This window comes from Calliphora vicina, chromosome 5 (genome assembly GCF_958450345.1).
Source record: "Calliphora vicina chromosome 5, idCalVici1.1, whole genome shotgun sequence".
In the NCBI taxonomy this organism is placed as follows: domain Eukaryota; kingdom Metazoa; phylum Arthropoda; class Insecta; order Diptera; family Calliphoridae; genus Calliphora; species Calliphora vicina.
Window position 1 is genome coordinate 64489421 of NC_088784.1, and position 25205 is coordinate 64514625.

The following is a 25205-nucleotide window of genomic DNA, read 5'->3' on the forward strand; positions in this document are numbered from 1 at the left end:
ATCTTAGAATTTTATAAGGACCTAGAATATATGTATGTACTTTTGTCGCACATTTAAACCCTGGTTCTACACAACCGAAAGATTTCTGATCAACAAAGAATATTTGTGGAAAATTTCTTCCCATTATGTCCTTTCCTCAAAACCCTATAGTGCCAACAACAGACGAACATAGCTGGATCGTCTTAGAATTGTATAAGGACATAGAATATATACACTAATGTGGGTCTGACACAAATTATTTTCTGTGTTACAAACGGAATGACAAACTCAATATACCACCCAACTAATTTCGTTATACATATACAATATTTAAAACTTTAATTACCTATTAAAAATAATACATAGTAGTTTTTTAAAACTGTATAATACTACAAAATTGTGAATTAAAACTCATTGATCCTAAACAGGTTTAAGGTTTATTATAACCAGGGAAACCAAAATATGCAAATGCATGTTTTTTCTGGTGAGCCTAATGAGCACATGGATAAGATATTTACACGTTTCAGAACTATTTAAGAATTTTGGCATCGATATGTTAGTGCATATTTTTGCATATTTTACCCTTAAATGCTTATTTTTGCATATATTTGTTTTAAGAGCATATTAATGTCATATTTTTGCGTTTTTAGAGCATATTTTACTGTTTAATAGCATATTTTGACTTTATCAAACAAATTTTGTCTTACTTATTTTTCGCTGTTGTGTTACAGGTTTTTACTTCCTTTGTTTAAAAGTCAATAATAGATGGCTTTTCACCAAAAAAATTTACAAAACAAAAATTTTTTTTAAAATTTAATTAAATTTAATAAAAAACAATTCGAAATTTTTTTTTCCAAAATATGAAAAAAAAAATGTTTGTTCAGCTAAAAATATTAAAATTTTTTATTTTGAAGTAGAATTTGGTGAAGGGTATATAAGATTCGGCACATCCGAATATAGCTCTCTTACTTGTTTTAATATAAAATAAGCACTATTTTAATAATAGCGCCATCTAAATTTCAAATTTTAGTTCTAATTCAAACTTAACCGTTCAAAGTGTTAAATATTGTCTTTTAAATTTGCTCCTATAACATCAGTAGATGTCGAAAGAACATTTTCTATTTTTATTTGAAAATTTAAGTCAATATTTTGTAATTTTTTGCAATAATAACCTTAATTGAAGAAGTGAATTGAAAAAATACATCTCGAGGCCTTTTCATAGCTTAAGTTCCTATAGTTTTTATGTTGTATTTATTTTTTGTTATACTTGTTTTAGTTCATGTTATTTTTGCTTATTTTATGTTACTTTACCATTTTAGAAATGAATTGTATTAGCGGTATTTACAATGTAGAGTACTTGGCCTAGTAGAAAAGCAGAAGATCTATTAATTGACAAACGTTTCAATTTCTAATGTATTTTGTTTTTATTCTTTGGATATTGTGCTCTTTTACTACATTGTCAGGCCAAGTACTCTACATTGTGAATACCGCTATTGATTTTATTTAAATAAAAGTATATTTATTGGTTAAAAATTATATAAAAGTTTGTTTTTTAAGAGCATATTTTTTAAATTTTAAGAGCATATTTTAAAGTTTTTAATGCATATTTAAAGCTCTTAAAACGCTTTTTTTAGAGCATATTTCCGGTTTCCCTGATTATAACTATGTAAGCACTTAGTTATAAATCATTTACAGCTGAATTGTGTAACACAAGGAGTCAGTTTCCATATAAGTGCTTAATAACAACATTCTAAAAAGTTTTCCATTTATACATAAATATTTCTACAAATTCCAAAGAATTTTTGAACTTTTGTAAAGATCCGCTTGGGCTATCTTTCATTTAAAAGATGTAATGGTCAATTTTAATAATCTTTTTAAAAAAGGAAAATTGTGAAAAAAATTATATAAAATCTTTATATTTTACAGTACTAAATGCCTTAAGTAAGTAATTAATACAAAATTAACACCCAGTCGGAGATTGTATGTTGTTGTATTAACACGATACGTCAGTTACTTTGGAGATTTAGAGAAATCTAGCTGATATTCTCACTCATTCCTTGTTGTACTCTCTGCTTACGTTTATTTAAGCTTAATTTGTATTGAGTAGATTTAAGCTTCCGTACAACAACATCAATTGAAACGGGCCTAAATAATGAACGAAATACAAAAAGTCTTTCGATTTCATATACAAAAAACGTTGACCAATCTCTAGAGCAACAGTGTGCAAACAACCAGCAAAGCCAGCTGTCGGAATTTGAAAACAAAACGGTTTTTTTAACTTAATTAAAACATTACGAATAAAACATAAGTAACGCAACGTAGCGCAACCACAACATTTTGGTTTGAAATAAAAGCAAAAAAAAAACATAAAACCAGTTCAAAATATATGTTTATTACATTATTTTCCTTTCGATTTGTTGTAAATTTACAATACGTAGGAAATTTTATGCAAAAAACGTAAAATAAAATTTATTAAAAATACTTACGGAGAAAAATAAAATAACAATCCGTTTAAACGTGTTGGGCATTAATAAATATATTATTTTTATTAATTCTATTAAAACGTACGAATCATACTAAAAAAAACAAAATCTGCAAAACGAAAAAAAAACGTAAATAAGGATTCTGCGTGTTATAATTCTTTTTACAACAAATGCTATAAAATAATATTAAATAAATTACAACAAAACTGTGTTAAAATTCAATTTCCGTGCAACAAATAAACGAAAAACGAAAATTATAAAAACAAACACACTTACACGCATAAATAAATAAAATGGAAATTTATATTTTACTAACGTGTCTGCTACAAACTGCCCTTGCAGCACCTCAGGTATGTAACATACGCAAAGTTGCGAGTATCTTTCATATTGCAACAATGCAAATTCATTCATTCATTCACTCGGAGGTGATGACAGACAGCCATAGAGTAGAAAATGAAAATGATAATATAATTTTAACTTTTTGTTATATTTTTTAGTGTTTACATAAAAAAGTGTTGCCAGTAGAATTGTTTAAAACTCTCTCTACGCTAAGCTTTCGATCACAAAATTCCTTAGATTTCAAAATAGCATCATCACACAGGCATGAAATTTGGACAATTGGTTAGACTCACCAGTCATGTTAACCGTACGGTAATTACCGTATTGTACGGTAATTTAGACCTCCGTACGGTAGGCAGGTAATTTCTACATTTGTACGGTAATTTTAAAAAGTTTAAATTTTTAAAAATTATATCCCAAACGTTATATTTCCATAATGTGTCTATATATAATGTACATATTTCTCATTAAAATAATCATAAAACTTTGAGGATGATGATAACCAACTACCTCTAGACAAAATATATCTACGCGTTAAAGTAATCGCAAGTCTTTCAAGTATTGATATTTCAACATACAAGTTAGTATTAAAAACTGATCGTAATAAATCCCCAATTGTTCGATACCAATATTTCTATAATTCCTTTAGTTTTGCATTTCCCAGAAGCTGTTAAAATGGATGAATTTAAATAAATAGATACGGAATTTATATTATAAGGCAAATAAATGATGTTGATAAAAATGGCATTCTGCTGTTTTACAAACATGGTCCTATATTCAAAACCCACTATCTTTGATATTCACGAAAATTACATTTTGATAGTAAAATGTTCAGTAAAACAGCCCTCATCTATGGTGTGAATTTCTTACAACCTATTGGCCCATAATCATAGTCAGAAATAAAGTATATTTTAATAGAAATAAAGTCGTCTTTACTTAAGAGTGGACTTTAGGTCTACCATAGACAAGTTAAAGTATATTTTTGACATTAAAGTCGACTGTAAATATAAAACAAGCTGAAGCTGTTATTAACTCATTTAACAACAGCATCAGCTGTTCTTCGCCATGTAAAACAGTTCTGCAAAAAGTAAAAAAAATTAAGTTACAAGAATTTGGCAGAGATTTTGCAATTATTGAACAGTTATCAATAAAATTAGTACCAAAATATTCTAAATATGATATTAATCTTATCTTTTCCATTTTTCCACCACAAAAAACTTTTTTTCTTTAGTTGTCCCGTTTACTTTTATTGTTTACCTTTTTTGGTTTTTGTTTTAATTTTCTATGTCAGCTGTTCAGCGGTGCTACTTGTCTGTATTTTGTTGTATATTGTATGAAAACATTTTCTACATTTGAGGTGGCACCCAGTTAAAGTCGGTTCAATTTAAAACATACTTTAATTTTGACTATAGTTGGGAAATAATATAAAGCGGGTTTTTAATTTAAAGTTGTTTTTAAAAAGAACCGACTTTAGTGTTTGTTTATGGGCCATTGTCTTTTGCAGTTTTATTTGTATTTTTGTTATTTCTCTATGTTAAACAATTATTTTTTTCCGAATGCAAAAGCCTCTTTTCAAATAATTTTCAAATATTTTTTTGGAATAATTTCTTCTTGCAATTCATGTTTTCCTACTAATTTTTGAATGCTGAACATGAATTTTACATTTTTCAATCATTTAAAAAAAATGAATTATCATGAAAATATTTTACCATTTTGTTTTTGGAAAATATAATTCCCATGGCATAAAAATAAATGGTTAAAGTTAGAGTTTGCTTAAAAAGTGTCTACTTTTAAAGTTTTTTTTTATCTTATGTTAAAAACTGACAGATGGCATAAATGAAATCAAAATAATTTAATTCTATTAAAATGCAAAATCCTCTATCTTTTCATTTTTATATACACATTGAATATTTGGAGAAGAAAAACCCTCTAGCATACCGAATTTTAGTAACTCAAGTAATACGCGACAAAAAACAGTTTTTTGGCTTTCCTGAAAAGTTGTTTTTTAAGATAGAGAGTTTTGAATATAGGCCCTCGATATATTGAATTATAAAAATAAACCTGTTTCAATAAGAAAATATTATTTTTGTACTAAACTTTGGATACGGTAATTTTACCTAAAAAACGGTAATTTTTTTAGGGCTGTACGGTAATCGAAATTAAAAAGTTAACATCACTGAGACTCACCCAAATAGATTCACTATGAAGGGGAGCTAAAATATAATTTGTAAGAGAACTACATTCGGTAGTGTCGAATCTTATAAACCCTTCACAAAACTACGCTTTAAAATACATATGTATATACTTTTTCACGTTCGTGACCACATATTTATAACTATCATTATGAAATCTTTAACTCGATTAAATCCATATTTTGCACTAAACATAGAGCTACCAAAATGTTATCGAATCGCAAAAAAAATGCTAGGAAAAGTTTTGTTTTCTATATTCTTTGGACATCAAAAGAGTACGAAAGTACGTTCCCCAGGAAATACACATATGTGATTTTTTGGAGTAAATTTTTTGTTTCAGTTTTTATCTATTTTCCGCTATATGTGTATTTCTCTATGGTTTGGGCATAGATAAATATACAACAGAGTTAGGTATTTGGTAGCAAAGTTTCCAAGCTATGGATTCGGCCATAGCTTTTATAATAAGACCTAATTACCAAAAACCTAACTCTTTCAACTCTTGTTAGTTAATTTACTTTGTTGTTGTATGACTCATGAGTTGTCGTTTTGTTTGTTTGACAAAATGAAGTGACTCGTCTCTCTATATAAATCTATACAGTTTTGGCTCTCATATACCTATCTAGTTGTCATCTATGGCTTGAAAGTTGAAATATCAAAATCAATCATTAAACCCCATTAACACGAAGTTTGGTTATGTGTTAACTAATAGTTATACTGACAGTTTTCATACAAAAATAATTTTAACCGACAGTAATGGGGGTAAGAAATTTAATTAATTTCAATATATTTTTCATTTAATTTTTAAATTTTCAAAGAAAAAACATTTGTATGATAATGTGTGTTTTCTTTTCATGCTAAAACAATTATAACAAAGAAATAATTTTCTTCTAGTAAATGTATAAAACAATCTAACATTTTATATATTTTTCAAGAAAATTTCTTTATTCTTTCATTTCTATGTATTGGACGCTTATTATGATTAAATTGCATCTCAATTATGTTATTTACAAGAGTTTTATGGGCATTATGGTAATTATCGAAAATGGATCTTTTTAGAAGATATGGCCAATATGAACCAATATTCATAAAATTCAGTAGCATGGTTCTTGGATACACATTAAAATAATTTTTTAGATATTTATGGAGGTTCGGAAGTGTAAATAAAATATATATATATTAGGGTGGCCCCAAAATTAAAGTTGCGGGTGTTCCCACCTAAAATGAAAATTTGATTCATTCTAAGACTACGTTTTGAATTTTTTTCGTCCTGGGGTCAATATTTGGCGAGCTGGATCGAAGGATAAAAAGGTCCTTTTTTGAGGTTTTTTACATTTTTTCCTTATTTCTTCCAAAGGAAGTATATGTAAATTTGGTATCATATGAAAGGTCTTTGAGACACGCATTCAATTGGTTAAAAGAAATTTAAAAAAAAAAAATTTTAATTAAAAAATTTTAAAAATTTTCGACAAAATTTTAGTTTTTTTTAATTTTTTCATAGAATTTATTCAAATACATAGATAAAATTTCTTGATCATAAACATCATGTAATTTCACCGAAATGGTTTTACTCGTTTTTGAAAATTCAGTCCAGTTCAATGTTTATTCAAATTTGTTTAAACCCAATTTCATCCCTATCTGACAATCTCTGTATACTCAATTCATAGTATATGTAATGGGCATCAAAATAACTCAAATTTTATAAGCTTTGGAAGAAATACAGAAAAAATGTAAAAAACCTCAAAAAAGGACCTTTTTATCCTTTGATCCAGCTCTACAAATATTGACCCCAGGACGAAAAAATTTCAAAACGTAGTCTTAGAATGAATCAAATTTTCATTTTAGGCGGGAACATCGATACCTTATTTTTTCTCCATACAAACGGGCCACCCTAATATATATATATATATATATATATATATGAAAATTATCAAATTTGTTTAAGGTTTGTCCCACATTTTGATCCAGTACTTATTATAATCCTTATGCCCAGTTTTTGACTTGTTATTTAAATACGCATTTAGTTAATTTTAACTTAAAATTAAGTTGTATTTAAATACAGTTTGAGTTTTTCAGTGCTACATAATTTGTCTTATTTAAATGAGATAAAAGTATGGTAGCACTACTAAATATCAAAAATTTATCGATAGTTTTGCTTAAAACAGCTGTTCAACCAAAACAAAAATTGATACATTTTGCCCAATAAGAAATAAAAGTTTATTAAACAATAAAATTATTGGTAGGAAAATGCACAAAAGAAGCTCCAATTGCCCCGCATCGGAATTGTAGTTTTTGCAAGACGCTTTTTTAGCAAGACGCTGTTGTTTGTTTTTTTTTACTACAATAGAGTGAAAAAAAACCAAACAACAAAAGTCAGCTGTCAAAAACATATGGTAGTTTATGAAACTTAAATAGAATTTAAATGACCAACGTCGGCCATTTAAGTATCATTTAAAAAAGCACTGAGAAACTCATGTTCGCATTTAAATAGAACTTAAATATAATTCATATTTAAATACGAAGTCAAAAACTGGCTCTTATTCTATCAAACTTCTTAGAAAAATTATAAAGGGTTTGGTATAAAATGTATTAATTTCTATTATGTATTTTGGACAGATAGACATAGCTAAATCGACGAATTATATACTTTGTTGGGTCTCAGATTTATATTTGTCAATAGTTGTGTTCGTTGTGGAAGTTACGGGATTCCGTTCGTTTACTTTTAAAAACTTGTAACGAGAGAGCAAAAGAGTGTTAAAAGTGACAGTTCGTAGATAGGGAACATTGATAATGTTTAAAACAAATTGTTGCAAATGTAAACAAAACAAAAAAGTTGAAAATTAACACAATTTACAAGTCTTGCAAAGAAAAGAAGTAAAATAATACAAAACAAACGTTTTAAATTGATTTATAAAATACAACTTATTTTTACAAATTGTTGTTGGCGTACATGATACAACAACATAAGGTACACTCAGTAGAAAATAAATTCTCAATTTTACAATTCTTGTAACGTCAAACAAAAGAAAATATAAAAAAATGTGAACAAAATCAAAACCAGGGCTAAATATAGGGCTAAATATTGAAAACTCTCCCTAGTGATTCTACCTTCTACAATTATTGTATCATGGTTGGCGTACTTTTAGGATATTTTTATAGAATGAGAGTAAATGTATTTTTACGCTCTAAATTAAAGTTACTGGATAATTTTTACTGGAAAGTTCGCGAACACACTTAATGTTACACACGGAATGACATAAATTTGTCCCACTGGTGCACAGTGGGGGATCTGAAAAAAAGTGGAAATAAATCTGTAACTTCTAAACGAATAGCCCGATTTTAATAAAATTTCCCATGACTATAGAGGAGGTGTTGATAAAATAAAGTTTTGAATTTTGGCGTATAACACCAAAGGAGGGGGGGGGCGAGCCACAATGCCCAAAGTGTGGGACCTCGGGTATATCAAAAATTAAAACTGATGCCATATTTTTGTTTGCAATTCGATTTGAATACATATGGAATCTACTAGACGATATCTATAAAAAACATTGCATTAGCCATATATTATCTATTATAGTTTACGAGTTACCTTGTTATAGTTTTATTTACCCACCTTGGTCTGCTTTTTGCTAATAACGGATCCAATTCTTCCCCGATTTTCTTGAAATATAATTTTTTGAATTAAAAAGACATGTATTAATAATAGTAAGAAATAATTGTTTAAAAGCCTCTACTGAGTCAAAATTTATGTTCATTCAAACTTTTAAAAAATAAAAAAGTCGTTTTTTCGCCATTGCGTTGTCCAGAGCCTTCCGAAGTAGACCTATTTTTATACCCTTCACCTTCGTGAGAAGGGTATATATAAGTTTGTCATTCCGTTTGTAATTTCTACATTTTTCATTTCCGACCCTATAAAGTATATATATTCTGGATCCTTATAGAAAGCATAGTCGATTAAGCCATGTCCGTCTGTCAGTCTGTCTGTTGAAATCAATTTTCTGAAGACCCCAGATATCTTCGGGATCCAAATCTTCAATAATTCTGTCAGAATTATTGAAGCAAAATCGGTCCATAAATAACGGAGATATGAGCAAAAAACCGGGACAACCTCGATTTTTGACCTATTCTTGATCTATATCTGGATTACTAAGTCATGAATATAGACAATATGTTTATCTAATGATAGATATTTCAAAGTCCATTGCAACGATGTAGATAAAAAAAAATTCTAAAAAAAAATTTGTTTACAAAATTGCATATTTGAGTTACAAAACATTTATTTTGATAGATATCCCACTTGCATCCCAATAAGCGACTAAATAGGTCTTCAAGGAAAATATCTGAGCTTTCTGCTGAGCAAAAAAAATTTAAAAGAGGACCCATTTCGAAAAAAAAGTCAATAAAGTTTTTGATTTTGCAAAAATTGCATGTTTTGAGTTACTAAACATTTTTTTTTGATAGATATCGAACTTGCATCCCACTAAGCGACCAAATAGGTCCTCAAAGAAAAACCTTATTTTAAGAAAACAAAAAAGGGCCCATTTTGAAAAAAAGTCAAAAAAAGTTTTTGATTTCGGAAAAAATATTAAATATTTTTTTATTTTTTTTTAAATATTTTTTTTCGAAAGATTGATGAAATAGCTATCTAAACTATTTGGGACACATTTTGCTAAGAACAATAGGTAATAAGTTACATAGATGAGAAAAATCACATGTTTGGCCAAAATGTCAAATTTTGACCCCCTATAACTCCGAGAGTTCTGAACCGATCTTGTTGAAAAATTGTGTCTGAAAAATAGATACCGCCCGGTCATCTAGTATTTAATTAACTAACTTTTTTGTCTACAGACAATACAGAATATATTCCCAAAAAACTAAAAATATAATTCTTTGGAATTTTTCCTAAGTTTGGCAACACTGTGTATTACACATGTCTTTTAGATGGTCCATGTAATATTTATCCCATTAAAAACGTTAAATAGAAGTCTTCTATATTTTGGTCATTAATATGAAATGAAATAATAATTTCCATTTAATAAATTATATAAATTTTGTTTTGTTGGCCAATTCAATTAATCAAACAGTATAATTTTTGTTAATCAAATGGCAATATTGCTCGGATTTCGAATCAGAACTATTTCCCACAAAGGATTAACTATAAATTATTATTCCACCTTTTGCACCTAAATATGTTTTTCATTTTATTTAAGTACAATATATATATTTTTTTAATTACCACATTCTCTGTTATTGGTGTTAATTGAACATCATCATCATTAACATCACTAATTAACCGGGTTACATAACATCATGATGATGACGGAAAATTACTTATTTAACTCTTTACTATTAATGGTTAATGAGTTTCAAAGTATGATTACAAATATGAACATGTTTTATAATACAAAGCAGCTTAAATGTTGAATAATTATTGTATTAAAAGCAGAAAAAAAATATTATAAAAGGTGATTCAAAGGAGCCTGGAATTTAAATTATTTATTTTTTCTATTAAGCATACTTGAATAAATCATCATATATTAACAACATTGTATGTCCGATTTGGAGCTTAAATGATTTTGCCGATTTCCTTATTATAAAAATGTGAATTCTAAAATGTATTAAGTATAAAAAAACTTAGCTTTGCTACTTATATTATGGCAGAGTGGCATAAATGTATTAATATTGCAAGTAAAATATGTATTGCAGTTTTCTATATGGAAATTAGTCTATCGCTAGATGTAGATTTTATTCCACACAGAAATAAATCTATCACTGGCATCCGTCTTTGTTCTTATAGAAATATATCTGACTCATTTCTATAAATAACCAAGTCTATTGCTGGCTCTAGAGAAGACTACAATTGGCTCTAGACGTTTTTCCCTACAACATTTTACATTTTTCTTTATTTCAACCTTTTCATATTTGTAGTTCAATATCGTAAATTGATTTTTAGCCACAGCCACTAATTTTAAACGTTTAACCATTAAAACTTTCCTATATGTTATTTATCGATATTTTTTTCTCTATATTTTCAACCAACCCATATACCGCTTAATATTCGCACACTCAATAGAAAATCATTTAAAAACTTTTTCCGTCCATTTCAATTATAACTGAATCCATACTAAATATTTTAGAATTTCACACAACTAAATACATAAATACATAAACAAATGTGAGCAACAACAAATTCCATAAATTAAATACATAAATCTAGAGCAATTTGTTTTACTTTTCTATTGAAAAACTATTTAATTTTCCATGAATATGAAATTCAATGTGCATTAAATCGCATGAAATGCATTAAAAATAAATAAAGCAAAAATATGCACACAATTCCTAAATATTAATACGGGTATATATGTATAATTATGCCTATGCAGGGAAAATAACTGAATTATGGTTATTATATATCTACAAATAGTTACAGTGATACCTCGTTATTGAGAATTTGTTTCAATTTGAACTTTATCCCTTTCAAAAAATAGGATTTGCCGACATCATCAAAATAGGCATTTTTGTAAGATGATTATTACTTCAAGTTTGGAAACAATAAATATTCACTCGTGGCTAAATCCGGAGAATAGTGCGGAAGAGGAAGCATTTCGTAACATAAATCATGGAATTTTGCTATGGATACTGCACATGTGTGTACCCGTTTGTACACACGATTGTGAGCGGCAGCCATCTTGCGGATAACTTTCTCATACCCAAGTGATCATTAAATATTGAAACCACTGAGCCATGTGAGACACCTATGGCTTGCACAATCTCTCGCACTATTAATATCCGATCGGCCACCAAAATATCGCAATTTTGTCAATTGTTTCGGGTGTAGAAATCTCAACTGTGCTACGAGAACGTTTGGCATCTTTCATGCTTGTACAGCTGCAACGAAACTCAGTAAACCATAGTATTTATTAAGCTTAGCCTTTATTTGAGTGATGGTTTTTTTCCGCAAAAAATTATGCTCACTAAACAAACGAAATTCAATTTATTCCAATTTCTCCTAAAGCTGCACAGTGGTCGAATCGAAATTTTTTGGAAATAAATCTGGCATTTCTAAACGGCTTGTCCAATCGGAATAAAATTTGACGTGGGCGTAGCCAAAGTATTTGAGTTTAAGTTATTAAAATGGGCCCTACATATGCTCCAGGTTCTGCGCTATGAGGGCTCAAAGTAGGGTACCTTCGACATGTAAAATTTTTAAACACGTGTCATTTTTTTGTTTCCCATCCGATTTCAAAGATTTTTATATTTTTTAATGAATACTTCATATTCCAATTTGCTATCGAAGGTAAAATAATAGAGATATTCGTGAATTTTAGTTAAATTTAAACTATTTTTTTTTTCATGATAAATTTTTGGGGTACTTTAAAATAAAATTCTTAATAAATGCGTAATTAACCCTAGGCTCTCTTTTGTTATGTCTTATTTCTGACTTTCTGGTTGAATTTTCCGTTTTGGTGTATTCAGTAAAATTTCATGGATAATAGTTTTGCGAAACATTTTAACCCCTTAAATCCCTGCTTTAATAGTGTTTTTTTTCTCTTTTTTAAAAGAAGAACAAAAAAGACCCATGCCTTGAGGATTTAGAGGGTTAACATATTCTACAAGAATGTTCATCCAAATATAAATCCAAAAATAAATGATTTTCAATTTAAAAATTCAAAAAATAGTAGTGAACAGATGACTTAACGCTTTTTTTATTAAAAAACAAGTAAGAGAGCTATATTCGGCTGTGCCGAATTTTATATACCCTTCACTAAATTATACTTCAAAATACAAATTTTAAATATTTTTAGGTAAACAAAATTTATTTTTTTTTTCCAAAGTTGTTTTTTTCATTTTTTGGAAAAAATTTTTTTTCGAATTGTTATTTTAATATTTTTTTGTAATTTTTTAAATTTAAATTTTTTTTTTTTAAATTTAAAAAAATTTTTATGTTTTTAACATTTTTTTATGCTGATTTTAAATAGGAAACTTCTCGAGATTTGGATTCCAAAGATATCTGGGGTCTTCAGAAAATTAATTTCAACATACAGGCAGACGGACATGGCTTAATCGACTCCGCTATCTATAAGGATCAAGAATATATATATATAAGAACATATAACAATTTTAAATTTTTCTGTAAGGTATCTTAACGAAGAACATTTTGGTATAAAAATATGTTCTATTTTTTATGTTCCTCGGAAATTGACCAATTTTTTATCAACATTTCAACATTGGACCCACATGTTTCAAAAATATTGCACATTTTCAGTTTTTTTTTTGATAAATTTTCTTAATATTTTATTCAACAACAAGTCAATGGTTCTGACTTATTCACATTTTATACTAAAATATGAAAAAGTGAAATTTCTTTTGAAGGACGGAGTTTTAAAAGCGGCATATTTTGAAACTAACTGAGAAACAAAAAATTATCTTATCTAAACAAAAAAATAGTTCGCAATCTTATTAAAATTTTGATACAAATTTTAATTTTAGAAACTCAATAAATATGTAATAATGTAATAAAAAAAACTAGTCAAAAGGTCGAAGGGAATCCCGCAATTCCTAAAAATTGGAGCGAAAATCCCAAATTATTTTCCTTCGGGGCTGGGAAATACTAGGGAACACATCAAGGTTTCCAAAGCTGCTTTCCGTTTTCTGATCCCAGCTTTAGGATTTTAGAATATGTGGCCCAATCTTGAAATTTTGATAAAAAATCGGTAAATTTCCGAAGGGCGTTAGGCCAACATATTCGAAAAATAGAACATATTTTTTATACCAAAATGTTCTCCGTAAGAAAATCATAAAATTGTTATATGTTCTTAAAGAAAGTTTTATTTAATAAAAAAAAAGAGTTAAGTCACCTTTTCGCTCAAAAACTACAAATTTTTGAATTTTTAAATTGAAAATCTTTTATTTTTGGATTCATAATTGATATTTCTCTGAAATCTTTTATATAATAATTTAGTTGTCTAACTAAAAACAAAAACTGGCTCAATAATTTTGATTAAAATTAATTTTCCCTTTCGAAATTCTAAAAAGTAGCAAATTTTTATTTGGTACTTTTTGATAAGTAAATATAATACGATATATAATTTAATTTTATGCTAATTGGTTTAAAATATACATAGGGTGCAAAAATAAGTACCAAAATATAATTTTTACCCGTTTTCTGCCGAAAGCATCACCACTATGTTGATGTTGGGTATACAAATAAGATTCGAAAATAAAATATTGCGGGACAAACTCTAACTATCAATCGAATATTTATTCTAGACATTTGCTTGTTGCTATTTAATTAAGATTTTACAAAATTACAACGTTAAACTGAATTCCTTTCACGCCACTGTACATTTATCTATGCAAATATTCTAATGCATTCAATCGTATTTAAAAACACACATGTTGACACTCTTGATTTAATTCCGCATAAAATCAAATAAGCTAAACCACAACCTATCCATACTAATATGAATTTTATAAATAATTAATAACAAAAAGAAATGCTCTCAGAGGAAATACACGTACTACAATAGCAATATAAATTTCATAGAATTTATGATGAAAAAAATCATTTCACTTTAGAATATTTTAATAAAATAAGAAATCTTAGAAAACTTTCTATTTAAATTTTATGATGAATAATTGAAATAAACAAAGTCCACATATGATTTACTTAATAGACTTGATCTTAAGGTTCACTTTTAATTAATTAAACTTGATTTACACTAACAGATATGTATTAATGCGTAATTATTTAAAAATTACAATCAGACCTTTGAAACGCCGGAATGATTAAGAAAACAGATGCAAAATGTTTGACAATTAATAAAAGCAGAGATGAAATGTTGTTTATATTGATTATAATTAGACCTTTTAAACTTTTGAATGATTATGATTCTAAAAACACTTGAATGATTATGATTCTAACACACTTTTATGAATATCTAAAATTAATAAATATTCATACAAATTTAATTAATCACGCTTGTATTAATTTAAAATTCATATTTATTCATTATTAATGAAATACAAATTTTTAAAAACTAGACTATTATTTAAATGATAAATATACTTACAAGAGATTTTACACAACTGTAGTTTGTTATAGAAGCTTTCCAGTCTTCTAAGAGTGAGTTTTTGACTTAAAGATTGGGGCTTAAATTAAGTTTAATCTACGAATGCACAGTGGTTTAGAAACTTTTTTTTTGGAAATAATTCGGTATCTCGGGAACTATTGGAGATATTATTACAAAATTTCACATGGTTAGAGCTGAGGTGTTTTTGAGTTGAATTACTTTTCAGCTTCCTAGGTGTAATACGGACCAGTTTGTGCCCCCCCAAAGTTGGTCACCTCGGATCTCAAAATTTTTAAAAAAATCCCCAAAAATTCATTTATGATCCGAATGAGCTGAAATTTAAAATATTCAGTCCTTGAAAAGATCTACAAAAAATACGCTTACATGTGTAGTTTATCTCCTTCAGTTGAAGAGATATTTGGGTTTATTTATTTTTCTTTTTTAATTTTGCTCGATTTTTTTTTGTTTTTTAGATATGGCGGCCCTACGGAGGGTCGAATTTTTTTTCAAAATATCAGCTATATTGGCAATAAAATTCTAAATAAAATAAAAAAACAGTTATCTCGTCCGTGTAAAAAGTTACACGCATCCAAAGTTGGAACATGTAAAATGGGCCTAATTTTTTACGATTTTTCCTAAAAAAGTCCCTATATTTTTTCTTTTGTAGAAACAAATTTTCTTTGGGACTATATACAATTTTTATATGTTCCGGAAAGAAAACTTAATGCAAAAGCATGTAAAGTAAAATTGGGCTCACTTAAGCGGACACAGTATCCCCCAGACCTATCTAAACTTGGACAATTTTAAAAAAAATATTTAGTTTTCAGTAAAAAATTCTAAAAAGGCAAAGCACCGATCCTCGAAAAAGATCCGTATTTGTATAACCCTATATGTTGTTTAAATACTTAGAAAGTTGTTTTAATATCACACGGTAAATAGCGTCACAGTAGGCACTTTTCTAAAAAAACTCAGGTTTTGGAACACATTTTCCCCGTTTTAGGAATTTCGGTATTTGAAAATAAAAAATGTCAAAAATTATAATGTCATTAATTTAAGGACATTTGGATCTAAATTAGTTCCAAATTTTGTTATGATATCTTTAACCGTTAAAATTTTACATTAAATCAAATTTTATATTTTTCTTCATGGAAAATCACCATATTATAATTTTTTTAGTTTTTAAGGTAAATGACGTTCAAAAAATTAATTAAATTCTTTAATTTTATTAAAATATGAATCTACAAGTCCTAAGGTGTTTACCAATATCAAATACTTATATAAAAAGCATATATCTACTACTCAGAAGTTCCACAAACCTTCTATGTTTTTTGATTTAAAATCTCCATGGTCACGCTATTATATTGTTACGTTTTTACCTTTTAAAAACGGTGTATTTTTTCCTATAAATAAACAGGATACTTTTGATTGCAAATAAAAGCAGTTTAGTAGTTCAAAATTGTAACAACTCTTTATTTATTAAAATTTACACAACAACAGATACAAGTTAATAATTCACAATAATACACACACTTAAATTATACTTTATAATGTACAAGATTGTGATAAACTATACTACTGACAGCAACCTCTGCCACTAGTTATGTACAGCGCCATCTTCCTTCCAGTAGCTTCATGAATCTAAACGGAAAAAACTAGAATGTTCGAATTATAGAGCTTTTAGCGGCTTCAATATTATTGTTAGCAGCTTAAACATCTTAAACTGCATGCTATCAACATTGTTATTAAGTAGAAGCTTCTACTGATGGACATGTGTATAAACATGCGGAATGTTGCAAGCAGCCGTTACAGAACGTTAATTTCAAATCGCTAATGCAAATTCGTAACAATATATTGACTAATGTAGTTATATTTAATTCTATTTTACTGAGATAATAATTTTGCAATTTTGACAAAACAAACAGTTTATTTTTACTTACTATAGCGCTTTGTATTGTAATCCCAATTTTCCTAAAAAGTGGACTTAACACGTTTGCACACTAACCTAAAGATTTTAAAAATTATAAGTTTCAAATAATTTTAAAGTCATGCACTGCTGAACAATTAATTTAATTTTGTTCCAGTTCCAAGTTAATTACTTTGTATATCGGTTTATTTAACAATAATTGAAACATGCTATAGACGACAGACATTTCATTCAATTAGAATATTTATAAATCAAATCAAAAATTGAATTATATCGAATTTACTCGTTATTATTTAATATCTCCGGAATTTGAACACCTGCAGAGTCGTATTGTATGTCAAAAAGTCGGATTAAAAAATATTTCAGACAGCTAAATTAAATCAGTTATTTATAAGAATCTATAATATATCGTCAACTCAATAAAACAATAGTGTATAAGCATATTTGCGTAATAAGAATCTACATAACTGATTCTATATGTGGTCAAAATTTGGTGAAATTCTACTTCCACTAAGTGGGTCAAAAGATCAATTTAAATATTACTTTTGTTCTAGATGTCTACTATACACTATTGTTTTATTAAGGTGACGATATAGATTTGGGTTTATGTTCTCAAGATCTCACATTTTCCCAAGAAAAAAGGGAACTGCTACAAAATTAGTCTCTTAACTGGATATCAGTTTGTAGCATTTTTCTTCCCCTAACAATTAAATCAATCAATTTAAGCATTTATTAAAATTATTCTTCTAAATTAAACTGGTAATTTTATTTGAAAACATACATATTTAATTCCATTCCAATAACATTGGCATTTGATTTTAAAGTACACTGTAAATAGAATTAATAACTGACAATTAAATTCATAAAATAATCAACACATTGTTATCGTCATCATCATTAAAGTCAACTACAATAAAATCAGCACCATCATCACCACCATCTTCATGCGAGTAAAATTTTGTTATTATCATTAGTGTCATTAATTACACGCAAATTAGATTTTGAATACGATAAAAACAATTATCATTAAACAAAACCAAATAACCAAAATTTCTTTTCAGAAAAATGACAAGCAAAACCAACAAATATTTAAATGTTAATATTCGTAACCAAAAAAAAATTTGCTTAATATTAAAATCTCATTTCTGTTATTTCAATAATGGCGAAATTAAATTTTTCCAAAATCAACTAAATAAAACTTATTTGTGTAAAATATTATAAACTAAATGTTCATTTGACAAACATTCAGCTGTAATTACATGACAATGACATTTGCTCTGAGATTTAGTTTGAAGAATAAAATTACATTTTAATGTCTAGTGATGAAAAAACAAATCTTTAATGAAACTAGTCATGTGCTTGTACATATGCTGTATTGTTGAAAACTTTTTAATTTAATTATAAATATGGCTATAATTAGTTAGGAACGGAAAACTCTGTATTGAAATTAATTTTTCAGGATCAAAAACTGTAAGCAGAAAATGATAGTAAAATAATGAAGGGAACATCAAAACAGCAAAAATTTAACTTCATTAATCAGTCCCTATGGTTCACAAAGATCTGACGCTGGTATACAAATTGTTTCTAGAAATATTCTACGAATGACATGTCCGAATCTCTAATGATTTTTCCCCACACAATTTCAATATTGCTATGGATTAATGAGTTGTATTGAACAAATTATTGCATTAAAATTTCCAATTGCTCCAATACTTTCTGATATAAATATTTCAGCAAGTAAATTAATTTGTGGTGATGTTTAATCATCGTCTAACAACTATTTGAATAGCTATAAATTAAATAATACTACGGAAATGACAACAAAGCTGTTAACAGAGATTTAAAAGAATAACAAGTTGCTTCGATAGAAAAGTTGCTTCGATAGGAGCTGACTTTGCTATAGAAAAGTTACTTCGATAGGAACTGACTTTTCTATAGAAAAGTTACTTCGATAAGAGCTGACTAGAAAAGTTACTTCGATAGGAGCTGACTTTTCTATAGAAAAGTTACTTCGATAGGAGCTGACTTTTCTATAGAAAAGTTACTTCGATAGGAGCTGACTTTTCTATAGAAAATTTACTTCGATAGGAGCTGACTTTTCTATAGAAAAGTTACTTCGATAGGAGCTGACTTTTCTATAGAAGAGTTACTTCGATAGGAGCTGACTTTTCTATAGAAAAGTTACTTCGATAGGAGCTGACTTTTCTATAGAAAAGTTACTTCGATAGGAGCTGACTTTTCTATAGAAAAGTTACTACGATAGGAGCTGACTTTTCTATAGAAAAGTTACTTCGATAGGAGCTGACTTTTCTATAGAAAAGTTACTTCGATAGGAGCTGACTTTTCTATAGAAAAGTTACTTCGATAGGAGCTGACTTTTCTATAGAAAAGTTACTTCGATAGGAGCTGACTTTTCTATAGAAAAATTACTTCGATTGGAGCTGACTTTTCTATAGAAAAGTTACTTCGATTGGAGCTGACTTTTCTATAGAAAAGTTACTTCGATTGGAGCTGACTTTTCTATAGAAAAGTTACTTCGATTGGAGCTGACTTTTCTATAGAAAAGTTACTTCGATTGGAGCTGACTTTTCTATAGAAAAGTCTTCGCCTATCACAAAAAGTTTTCGAAGACTTTTCTATGGAAAAGTTGTTGCGATAGGCGAAGACTTTTCTATAGAAAAGTTGTTGCGATAGGCGAAGACTTTTCTATAGAAAAGTTGTTGCGATAGGCGAAGACTTTTCTATAGAAAAGTTGTTGCGATAGGCGAAGACTTTTCTATAGAAAAGTTGTTGCGATAGGCGAAGACTTTTCTATAGAAAAGTTGTTGCGATAGGCGAAGACTTTTCTATAGAAAAGTTGTTGCGATAGGCGAAGACTTTTCTATAGAAAAGTTGTTGCGATAGGCGAAGACTTTTCTATAGAAAAGTTGTTGCGATAGGCGAAGACTTTTCTATAGAAAAGTTGTTGCGATAGGCGAAGACTTTTCTATAGAAAAGTTGTTGCGATAGGCGAAGACTTTTCTATAGAAAAGTTGTTGCGATAGGCGAAGACTTTTCTATAGAAAAGTTGTTGCGATAGGCGAAGACTTTTCTATAGAAAAGTTGTTGCGATAGGCGAAGACTTTTCTATAGAAAAGTTGTTGCGATAGGCGAAGACTTTTCTATAGAAAAGTTGTTGCGATAGGCGAAGACTTTTCTATAGAAAAGTTGTTGCGATAGGCGAAGACTTTTCTATAGAAAAGTTGTTGCGATAGGCGAAGACTTTTCTATAGAAAAGTTGTTGCGATAGGCGAAGACTTTTCTATAGAAAAGTTGTTGCGATAGGCGAAGACTTTTCTATAGAAAAGTTGTTGCGATAGGCGAAGACTTTTCTATAGAAAAGTTGTTGCGATAGGCGAAGACTTTTCTATAGAAAAGTTGTTGCGATAGGCGAAGACTTTTCTATAGAAAAGTTGTTGCGATAGGCGAAGACTTTTCTATAGAAAAGTTGTTGCGATAGGCGAAGACTTTTCTATAGAAAAGTTGTTGCGATAGGCGAAGACTTTTCTATAGAAAAGTTGTTGCGATAGGCGAAGACTTTTCTATAGAAAAGTTGTTGCGATAGGCGAAGACTTTTCTATAGAAAAGTTGTTGCGATAGGCGAAGACATTTCTATAGAAAAGTTGTTGCGATAGGCGAAGACATTTCTATAGAAAAGTTGTTGCGATAGGCGAAGACATTTCTATAGAAAAGTTGTTGCGATAGGCGAAGACATTTTTATAGAAAAGTTGTTGCGATAGGCGAAGACATTTCTATAGAAAAGTTGTTGCGATAGGCGAAGACATTTTTATAGAAAAGTTGTTGCGATAGGCGAAGACATTTCTATAGAAAAGTTGTTGCGATAGGCGAAGACATTGCTATAGAAAAGTTGTTGCCATAGGCGAAGACATTTCTATAGAAAAGTTGTTGCGATAGGCGAAGACATTTCTATAGAAAAGTTGTTGCGATAGGCGAAGACATTATGTATTCAAAGTCGGTATAAAAATCAGTGACCTTATTCTAATGGTAGTGTTCTCATTTCAAAAACGATTTAATATATTCAGCTAACTAACTAAAAGACGTAATTGAATAAAGTCTAAAAACTAGTTAACGAATTAATAAGGCCATAATTACGAGTGACTGGCTTTAATGTTACAACACTTACTAGGACGGACACTTAAATATGTAATTATTTTATTTAGTCATAAGTACACTTTTAAATATAAACAAAATTGCACAAATAAAACGGCCAAAACAAGGTTGTCGTCTCTCATGCCGAGAGTTACTGTGGGGAAACTAGTTTTATTTTAAATTGTTTCAAACTTAAAGTGCGACGTAAAGAATAGAGCACATAGTTACAAAACTGATAATAATTAATTCAGGAAATTATACAAATGGTTCTTAACATCCCACAAACAACAACAGTTTAGAAGTGAAACATTAAGTTGAAATAAACTCAAATGAGTTAAATTGAAATAAATGTACAATATAAAGATCAAATGTAAAAAAAAGTTGCTCATCCATTTAGTTGTTTTGGTTATTTTCCATTGAATGCTAAAAAAAAAATCTAATAATTAATTATAAAGCCACAATAAAAAAAATGGACGGATATTTTTTTTATATTTTAATTAAAAATAACACATTAAAATGTAAATTATATATAAAGGTTTGTTATTGTGCGTATAATTTACGTCAAAATGTAAAGTTTTTGTACGTATATCTACGTCATTAAAGTCAATAACAACTTTTATATTTAAAAAGATTTTTTTTCCTTGGCAATTCCTTTGGCAAATGCTGGTTGTGTTAAGTATACCCTACTTCCCTAAAAGTGGAAGGGCCGCCTTGGGATCGTCTCAACCCAATATTTGTACTACAAGGAAGTAAGAGAGTCTTTGCTTTGAAGTTTTAAAAATAGTAATTTCCAATTACACAAAACTTCAGTTATACACAAAACCACTACACAATTTTGATGTATTGTGGTTCCAGTAGTACAAAAATGGTCAAAATTTTAAATTCTATGGAGAAGTTTTTTTTAAATTTTTTTTTTTACTAAAATTGCGAATTTTTTTAGATGTTTCTCCACATAAAAATATCGATCATAAAAATCTATTGATTATTTTCGAATTTATTCACAATTAAGTGAATTCACTCATTTTCAGAAAATTGTATGTGCTTACAAGCGTTTTCCTTAATTGTGAATAAATTCAAAAATAATCAATAGATTTTTATGATCGATATCTCATTTGTTTGCTATTATATGTGGGTTTATGATAAAGCAATAAACCTGAACAATTTCTGTCGTTTTCAATTTTTCATGATTTTTTTAAAACAAAAAAATTTGCTATTTTCACGTAAAAAATATATTTTTTGCTTCAATTTGTTAATATAACTCCGAAACAACTGAGCCGATTAAAACGCAATACATAAACGAATTAAAGGTTATGTAAATTGGAACTTTTTTTAAGTTTATTTCAGTAATATCGGACTAACCCTTTTTATGTTATCATAAATTATGTGGAGAAACATCTAAAAAAATTCACAATTTTAGAAAAGAAAATTTTTAAAAAAAAATCTATCAATGGAATTAAAAAAAATTACCAATTTTGTACATAGGTAACCATAATACATCAAATCTATATAGTGGTTAGTGAAGCCTTTTTTTGCTGTTGACCTGTGTTATCTACAACATCACAAACAAATGTAGAGTGCATGCAATTCAAAAGAAAACCATTTAAATTGCCTTCATAAAATTTATTTAATTTAAAAGAAAAATCACCTCCAGAATAAAAAGGATTTTGTAGCAATAAAATAATACCAGAAAAATATAAAATTATGTTAATTTCATTCAAATATTTAAAATGATAAAAATCTTTTTTATAGCCACAACTTTATTACTTGTTTCGGCAAGTTCGCTAGCTATAACAAAAAAAAACCAACTTTTTTTTCAAAATGATGCCAAAAATACAAGAAAATAAGAGAAAATAAAATTTTTTTAATCATAGATTTGCATCTATACAAAAGTCATGCAAAAAAACGTAATCAAATAGAAATGTTAAAAATTATTAGGAAAAAGAAATTAGCTTTTCTTCTGAGCAGCAGTCTTAACACCCTTATAAATGTTATTGAGATTTTATTTACCTAAGCTGCCTTTACACTATCAGAATTCTCAACTGAGAAGAGTAAATGTTCAAACAAGTTAAGAGAAATTTTACATATAAGAAGTCACATAGTGTAAAGCTACCTTTAGCAAATCCTTAGCACTGACCTTGTTTTCTCTGTAAAAAAACCCAAAAGGAAAGTAGAATACAATTTCTAGTGATTTATATTCAGTTTTTTTATCGCAAAATTCTAAATAAATACTCCAAAAAGTAAGTAGGAAAAACCACTTGAAAATTGCATTAAAAATTCCTTTAGTTTGCCGGTGCAAAAAGGAAAACGTTGATTGTGTTCATGGGCATAATAGGCGCACTGTTGGTGACATGCCTATGAGTATCATGACGTTTTTTTTTTATTCATTTACAACTTTTATTGCAAAGTAGCAGTTTAAGAAAATCTCTAACAGAAACTTTATTCAAATTGTAGGACACTAAGGCCTTTTTTGACCAATTGTTATCAACAATTTTGATTGTGGCAATGTATCCCTTTTGGACAGTAACTTTCAATAATGACTGATTTATAAGTTTTTGGATTATTTGTTATTTATGAGTCTTTTATACTGAGAAGAGAAGTCAATTGTATACATCCTATATCCCATGTAATCTAGCATAGATTCAGTTGTCACTTAAGACACCCTATGTATACAATATAGTAGTTAGTTCAAAGCTTTTTATATTCTACTTTAGAAATTAGATATTTCGCTCGCTAGATAAAGGTGGCACTTTGTTTTTATTTCATTTTAGGGAAAATTCTTTTTACTCACTGCCAGTCAATTTTAAAGTATATTTGCAATTTTGATTTGTTTGACATTTCCAATTTTCAATACCAAACAAACCTTATAAACAGAGAGTATTTGTGGAAATACTCTCTGTTGCGATCCTTTTGTTTGCGCCCCATCGCACCATAAAGAACCTGTAAACCAAGTTTTAAAAAATTTGGAACGGCTTAGGTCCTATGTCTTGTCAAAAATGTTTTTTTTTCCTCCCTATAACTATTTAGTTTACAATTCAGTCATTTATTTTGCCACAAAACCATTACATTTTGTATGTACTACACTATATTTTACTGTTTAAAAAATAAGCTGTCCCCTGAGTTCTCGATGTCTAGCACAGGCACTGATGTGAGTTAAAAAATAAACGCAACGTTGACATGAACTGTTAGTTATTTAAGCTTCCGGTGTTGGCATGTGCATGCATGCATTTCCTAGTCTATGTTTTTTTCTAGCTTTTCAGTTCCTTTTTTCCTGCATTTTTTTGCAATTTAATACACAATGGTACAAAATGGGTGTGAATAAATTTAAAAAAAGAAAAAAAAACATTAAATGCTCGGAGACATATTAACATTATTTTGGTTGTGGTTTTTTATTTTTATTTTCTTTTTATTTTCTAAGCAAATACACTCATATGCATTTGTGAACTAGCATAAGTAGTATGAAACATATGTAACTAATTTCTTGAATCTTAATACATTGATTTAGAAGTATAGAAATGTAGAAATTCGGTAACCTCTTTTGTTGGTACATACTTAACTAGGTCACATATGTTCCTAATATCTTGTTTCTATACTTATTCATTAAGAAGTGTAATCAGAGGAAATAAACACAGTGTCATTATCACCCTCTGCCCCTTGGTTTCTTACTAATTAAGAAGATATGTGCATAATATTATGGTTCTAGATTCATTAAATGAGTCTCCCTTTGTTAACATTATATAATCAAAAGTCCATTTTCCCTAATTCTTACTTCCCATAAAAACATGCCTGTTCATAACACTGTACAACACCAAAAAAAATTACAAGGTCCGACCAATAAATTTTGATAGAGAAGACACCAAAAAAAGACGCGTGTATCGGCATTTTGAAAGTTTACATCTGAATTTCAGAGGGGGTTAAACTTTCCCAACTCTGGCAAATTCTTATTGTTAATCGGCATATGCATTAATGTGATCCTTACATTGTAGTTATAAAATGTGTTCAGCAAATTTATGTAAAATGTTACGGAGAACATTTTTGTAGAATATGTTAACCCTCTAAATCCTCAAGGCAT

The 25205-nt window shown here is 28.4% G+C and overlaps 1 protein-coding gene across 1 annotated transcript in view; it reads left to right on the top strand.

Moving 5' to 3' along the window:
* Positions 1-2594: 2594 nt before the first annotated feature.
* LOC135961907 (uncharacterized) overlaps positions 2595-25205 on the top strand; it is a 72308-nt gene continuing 49697 nt past the window's right edge. Inside the window, exon 1 of the mRNA XM_065513555.1 lies at positions 2595-2812. Coding sequence (XP_065369627.1) covers positions 2756-2812 — 57 coding nt within the window. The 5' untranslated portion in view covers positions 2595-2755. The remainder of the gene's footprint in view (positions 2813-25205) is intronic.